At 43.2% G+C, this 7,224-nt stretch overlaps 1 protein-coding gene across 1 annotated transcript in view; it reads left to right on the top strand.

Annotated features, from left to right (window-relative positions):
- Positions 1-5,405, top strand: part of LZIC (leucine zipper and CTNNBIP1 domain containing) — a 28,453-nt gene extending 23,048 nt beyond the window's left edge. The window contains exons 6-7 of the mRNA XM_063436867.1: positions 3,808-3,889; positions 5,006-5,405. Coding sequence (XP_063292937.1) covers positions 3,808-3,889; positions 5,006-5,064 — 141 coding nt within the window. The 3' untranslated portion in view covers positions 5,065-5,405. The remainder of the gene's footprint in view (positions 1-3,807; positions 3,890-5,005) is intronic.
- Positions 5,406-7,224: the final 1,819 nt, after the last annotated feature.

A 7,224-nucleotide genomic window follows, 5' to 3' on the forward strand; every position in this document is an offset into this window, starting at 1 on the left:
TTCTGGGAACTCATACTCTGCCATCTCGGGGAGACACTGAGCTGCGTACCATTGTATCGCCTGGTATGCGTCGTCTAGCGCCAGTTCTGCATATACTAGAATCTCTAGTCTAGTCACCCACTTTTCTGTGGTCTGTTTTCTCAGGAGGGGCATCCGCTCTGCCATTCTAGCCAGAATTCGCTGCCTTCTGCTGCGGCGCCGATCCCCTCGTGAATACTGTACTTCTTCTAGGGCTTCGTCCCACAATCTGGCTCTGGCCATATCTCTGTACCTCATCATGTCCTCCTCTGGGACTACTCCAGACCCCAGGAGTACGTAACTGTACACTGTATCTTGAAGCTTCTCCTCCATTTTTCCGAATTCCTTCGTAGATAGGGTCGCTGTACGGGTACTAGCGTTGCCCTCAATTTGTACTCCAGGAATTGATGTTGCCTGTAGCTGTCCCTCTGGTTGTAGGAACGATCCCGCCGCTTGCCACCAATTGTAACGGACCGTTTCAGCATAAAAGGGAATAAAATCCGTTTAGGCGATAATCCCCTTTTTGAGAGACAGGCACAGCTACTGCAGAACACCAAACTCCCGAACTGGATACAAGATAACACTCCGAACTGGAACAGCTGAACAAGAAAAGCATACAATCCGCTTACACTCCTGGCAGTCAGCTTACAATCCAATTCCCCCCAAGAACGAGACGACACTTCATTTTGAGGGTTAAACAGGAACTGAGGACTGGCTCATCCAGCCTGGCTTTTATTTCCAACTCACTCATACAGGCCACACCCAGGGGGAGGCATAAAAGAACCAATTACATAGATGTTACCTCCCACACATCCCCTCCCCTTAGTGTGACACATAATCCCATTATGCATACAGTTTAAAATATACTTTTACACAACTTTCCTAACTCTAAAACCATACATCACATTCACATAAAAATACATATCCACAATCAATCCATTCAGGGGAACAACATATTAAAAAATGGCATGGATCAGACCAGGGGTTCAAAAGTTAGTAAAGTATCTTTTAAAACCCCTAGCTTCCCAGCTCAGACTGTTTTTTACAGAGCCTTCTCTGTGCTGGAGAAGTAATCTAATTATCTCCAGCACATAGACAGACTCCATTAACCACATGGTTACAGAAAGACATAAAACACTTTAAAATACAGAAAGTTACTTTTTGACCATAACACACAGACATTTCACATATCCCCAGATAGCTGGGATCTGAGCGCACAAAACTACCGAATAGCGCGCAGATCCTATTCACACAGTACAATTGCCATGGAGCTAAAGTCTTTCCCATAGTCTTTCATTATATGAATAGGCTCCATGGTATAGCTATCTGGGGTATCACATTCCCATAAAGTCTGGTCCATAGTCCAAAGGCAGCAGGCGGGCAACCAGGCTTCTCCAGTTCACAGTGGCGAAGTTGGTTTCGCCACACTCTCCATGATATTGACCAGATTAATAAGATCGTTCTGGGAGGATCGTCAGAACATTGACCAGATTAATAAGATCGTTCTGGGAGGATCGTCAGAACATTGACCAGATTAATAAGATCGTTCTGGGAGGATCATCAGAACATTGACCAGATTAATAAAATCGTTCTGGGAGGATCATAAGACCATTTCTAACGAACCAAAGTCATACTTTGACCTACCCAGATGTTTGACGTATGTACTATAATCATGGCAATCTTCTCATACTTGCAAAATATTGATTGTGGTATTGTATAAAGAGAAGCCAGATTTATTAGTCTAGAACAGGCATAGGCAACCTTTGGCACTCCAGATGTTTTGGACTACACCTCCCATGATGCTTTGCCAGCATTATAGGTGCATTATGGGGGATGTAGTCCACAACATCTGGAGTGCCGAAGGTTGCCTATCCCTGGTCTAGAATATTGGTGATGACTGCTCTAATATTCCATGTAACCCATTGTTAGCCGTACTAACATATTTTTGTTTATTGACTGAAAAGGAAGATCTGAAATAAACACCACGCTAAAGATGACGTTTTTTGTTTGTTTTGACTTTGTTTCCCGTAATATCATGGTCGAGAGTGCATGTGAGATGGGGGTATGTAAGTCTTGTTTTCTCAAGCCTGCCAAAAATGGGTAAGGTAACTGTGACAAAACCCCTGTTTTGGTGAATACCAGGATCCTTTTTTTTTCGTCTGCTGTTCGTGTATTTGACCCTATTTCGTTATTTTATAAAACAAAAAAAACAAAAAAAAACTACCGAACAGCCAGACCACCTGCAATGGGAGTGTGCAGCTCATTAACCGCCCAGAAGCTGTGGTTAACCACAGTTATTTGACGATTGGCTGGGTGGTCGCCATAAGTTTGAACGAAAAGTGGCGGCGGTGATTTTAAACTGACGAACGCCCAGCGGTGTTTGGTCGTCGACCGCGTGGAACTATTTTTGGCCAAAATTTCATATGAACACCGCTGGGACTATCCAACGTCCATCTCGTTCGTCTCCATTTACATGAACGCCGTGTCGTTCGGTACATTTAATGCACGAATGAGACCGACCCCAGGTAGCTCAACCTATGGAGCTAATTTCGGACACATTTCAGCAAACAGTCGGTGAACAGACTCTCTAGCTCCATGGCGTTTGGACTGTGTTCGTGGGATCTGAGCGCTGTTCGGCTATATTGAGCGCTCAGATCCAAGCTATCTGGGGATATGTCGAACGTGGGGGTTCCGTTCGGTAACATAAAAGTTATTGATTTTAATGCATTTTTGTTACCTTGTAAAAAAGAAAATATTTTTTCTACCTGGAGATAATTGAGTTTACTCCTGCTACTTAACCCAATTATCTCCAGGATAGAGAGGAGGGATTTTACTGTTTATGTGGGAGTGTGTTATATTTTATTGTAAAATGATTAGTTAATGTAAGTTGTGTTCCTGTCCTCCACAAGGTCCCTGTGGGAGTACCCCTTGCTGGAGGACCTGCATAAAAGGCCGAGCTGTGGCCATCAATAACCCAGATCGTTTTACCCCTTTATGAAGTCTCGGCTCATGTTTGGGGGATTGAGAGCTATAATCACTATTTTGCTCTACTTCAGTTGGGATTTCGGGAGAAGCTACAAGGGTTTTTCATACTTGGATAATAGGATCCGTTACAGTAACATATTCTGCTAAATAAACAGAAAGATCCATAGGTGTACAATCCTGACAGACTGGATTGTAAAACATTACAGTGTCCAAAGTTTCTTCCTGAAATCAATGAAAACAGCAAATACTCCCAGTGCCCAGCATACACGGACCATGCAGACAAACGTAGAGGTCCGCATGTTGTCTGACCCCCACAAGTTGGGGCAAGAACCTTTTCAAATCTCTGGTTGCCATGGGGTTACTCTTGTAATGATGGCATCAAGAAGAGATTGCTTTTTCTTTCAAAACTGTACAGGGATCATGCAGCTACTACCTCTGAGGGTGTCTCCAAACAGTACTTTAACAGTTGAGCAGTGTTGGACGAGTGCATGCGTCGCACAGCCTCTGACAACTAATAGCAGTCTGAAAGCTGCCAATTTGAGCTACAGCTCTCCGAAACTCTTGCTGTACCCCTAAACCACTGTTTATGGGGAAAGCTTAGCTGTGCTATAAAGTAGTAATTGTAGGTCGCTTACTGTTTTGGGGAAAGCAAATTACAAATCCTGCAGAGACTGTTTTGCAGGAGCATTTTTTATGTTTTTATTTTATTTATTTTTTGCATATCTCCATAAAGCATTGGTGTAATTGGTCAAATCCGGTCTGTAGTGTCCATTCAAGCACAATATTTTTTGTTTTTTTGTCTAGCTAACAGCAGAAGAAGAAGCATTCCTATCTGAGAATGTAGGTGCTGCTCTCATCCATTTTCAGAAGGTCTCGGAAGGATTGGGTAGGTTGTACGTGTGTGTGTGTGTGTGTATAAACATACATACATATAAAACTATTTTTCTGATTCATACTTTTACATGTAAACATCTGCCTCATACCCCTCACACACTGTTGTTCCTGATCATACCTACCTCAATCCCTAAGACACAAAAAACCCTCCTGACACATCTCCTTACTGCTCATCCCAGTAAAGTGGAAAAACACTAAGGTCCCCACGATCAGAGAATGGATAGCCAAAGTAGACTCAATCAAAACCATGGAAGAAATCCACGCATCCATCTCCCACAGATATACACTCTTCAGAGAAATATGGGAACCATGGGTGAGATTCATGGCAGAGACCTCAGCCTGACTACCCGTAGCTCAAACCCGGCCCTATGGGGATGATCTCCCGGATTGGCCGACTGCACCAAACATAAGCAGTACGACACACATTCCTCACACGATGTACTACTACATAGACCACTTGGGAAGCCCAAACCCGGCCGGCCGCCCGCTACACATACATACACTAGTCCACATATATCACCATGGGGGGCCACCCCTGGCATAAGACTTAACTAAAGACATATCCACATTACATGAGGGTGGGAGAAGACAATGCAACTCTAACTACACAGCAACCAGGACACTGCTCAGGGTTACCGTCCCAGAACTCAAGAATAGTTAAGGTAAAATGTATCGCCCAATCTCAGTACCAGTTTGAGTCTCCGCCTTAGTTTTAGCTCTAGTAGCTGATGCCAGTACTACAATACCAATTGTATAATTCTTGCAAAAATGTATTATCTATTAATATGTATCATTTAAAAAAAAAAAAAAGGGTTTCTATCCAGAAATGTATCTATCTACTGCAATGTCAGTTGTCTCCCTTGATGCAAATGTAAACGCAAACATCCCCCTTTTCCCCTTCTTTACTTCTGTACCCCCGTACTTTGATGATGTTTACTCTTGAAAAACCAATAAAACCTTTTAAATAACATAAATAAATAAAACTATTTTTAATGTTTTTACTGTAGTCTAGATCAGCTAATGTATGTTTTCTCAGGCACCATGTTTCTGTAAATAGAATAACCGCTTCCTTATTATATAACACTATTCTGTCTGGCTTCCTGTACAGGATCTGGGGACAAAGTCCTGGCTCTGGCCAGTCTCGAAGTGGAGAATGTCAAGATATAAGCATGCATCGTGGAGCAGAAATCTACATTCTCTCATGGGAAGACAGTTGGACACTTGGGACATGTTTTCATAAAAGTGTTTGCACTTGTTTGGCAGTATTTGTTTCACAATGTGTTTCACAATCCCTCCGGACTGGCTCCCTTTTTATCCACATGGGTAATTAGGATGACTGACATTTATATATTTTTACTACACGCTGCAAAGTGCGGCACAATCCTGCTCTCATTACTATTAGGTATCTTAATATTGCAATTGTTTTCTGTAATGTGTTGTGCATGCCTGTAATAGGTACTGAATGGTGACTTTTTTCCTACTATCAATAAACAGTTTTGGTTTTTGTATTTGTTTGTTGCTGAGGCTGAAGATTTTGCTATAAAACACTAGGTAAGCGTCTCGTTACATGCCATGGCTTTATATAAATAAAGTCATGATAAGGCGGAGTGGACACAGACACTGCACTATAGATGGCCAGATGGCTCAGGAATCTAAGGTCACAGTTCCAGTGCCACAGAAACTATATGAAGTAGTTTCCGTGGTGCTAGCATTCTTACCCCAAGAGTGCACTGCAAGGTTTGAACAGCCATATGGGTTGTAGAATGCGTGGATTAGTCTTCTGTTAAGAGAAATAAATATTCAATCAAATCTCTAGGGTGAAATCACAGGATTCGCGTTGATTACATTGTCAAGTTGAAAACCTGTGTCCAGCACCGATGTCCCTCGGCGACGGGGAAGATCTAATGCGCATGTGCGGCAATGGCCACGCTTGCATTAGGATCTAATTATATAGGAAAGCATTATTCAATGCTTTCCTGGAAAATCTGATGCTGGAAGTCCTCATGCAGAGCGTGAGGACGTCCAGCGTCAGATAACGGACCAAATGTTCGTTTCAATTCCGGAAGTCCCTCTCGTCTGGTAGACAGCCACTACAGGAGGAGTTAATCCTCAGATGTAATTATTGCAGGTTATGAAAACTGCAATAATTAGCACTACAGGGTTAAGGGTGATGGGAGTTTGCACCCACACCACTCCAATGGGCAGAAGTGGTCTCGGTGCCCACAGTGTCCCTTTAATGAAGCAGTTATAATGTATTGATCATGCTCCTGTAGTCCCACTGTTCAATTCTCTGCCATTTAGGAGTTAAATCACTTTTGTTTCTGTTTTAGCAGTCTTAGTCACATATAAAGGGAGTTTAAGCATTGAATCTTTCTTTACAAAAAGCATTTAGGAAGGCTGTGCAAGCAGGTCCGGACTGGCCATGGCGCAATCTGGGAAAATGCCCGGTGGTCCGCGGCCGACGGGAGATAAGATGATCTACCCTGCCAGCGCTATCCAAGTGCCGTCTCTTCTGTGTGCCATGACGGGCCAGTAGAGAGATCAAAGTTCTCAGTCACTGGGCCAAAGGCACTTCATTGCAGCAGCCGGATGAAGAACGGGAGCCGGCAGCTCTTCAGGGTTTCTTTTGTGAGCTCATAGCGTTGCCATGGCAATGCTTGAATCTTGCGAGAGTGAACTGTAGCCGTAGGAGCTGCAGGCTAGAGTTTACTCACCACTGGATCACCAGGGCTTGTAATGTCCCCCATCCTGGGACAAAGGTAGAACGGGCAGGGGGATGTTTTTTAGATTCTTTTTTTTGTATTAATTAAGAATAATACATATGTTTGCTTTGCTTTCATCCTCCTCCCCCTACATGCACACAGACAGTACCTCCCAACACATTCCCACACTGCACCACACACACACACACACACTCTGCACATATCACACCCCTCACACACATTGTACCTCTCACACACGCACACAATGCACCCCTCCGTAGGTACAAGTATCTAGGTACACCTGATGGTTTCTTTAAAATGTTAGTCTTTACTTGAAATACAGAAACGGAGACAACGTTTTGGCTCCTACATTATCCTTTGTCTCCATTTCTGTGTTTCAAATAAAGAAAAAAAATCATGTAAGCCGCAAACTTGTATCTACTACCATTGGATTTCTGTGTGAACCTGGCCCTCCCTGTCCTTTGTTGAGTGTGTGCATTATTCTCCAATTACACTGCACACCTACACACTAGATCCTCTATAGACACATCTCTTACAAACACTCCATTTACACACACTAAATTCCTTATACACACACACTACATTCCAGACACACACAAGATCC

The sequence above is a fragment of the Pelobates fuscus genome, chromosome 11 (genome assembly GCF_036172605.1).
Source record: "Pelobates fuscus isolate aPelFus1 chromosome 11, aPelFus1.pri, whole genome shotgun sequence".
In the NCBI taxonomy this organism is placed as follows: Eukaryota; Metazoa; Chordata; class Amphibia; order Anura; family Pelobatidae; genus Pelobates; species Pelobates fuscus.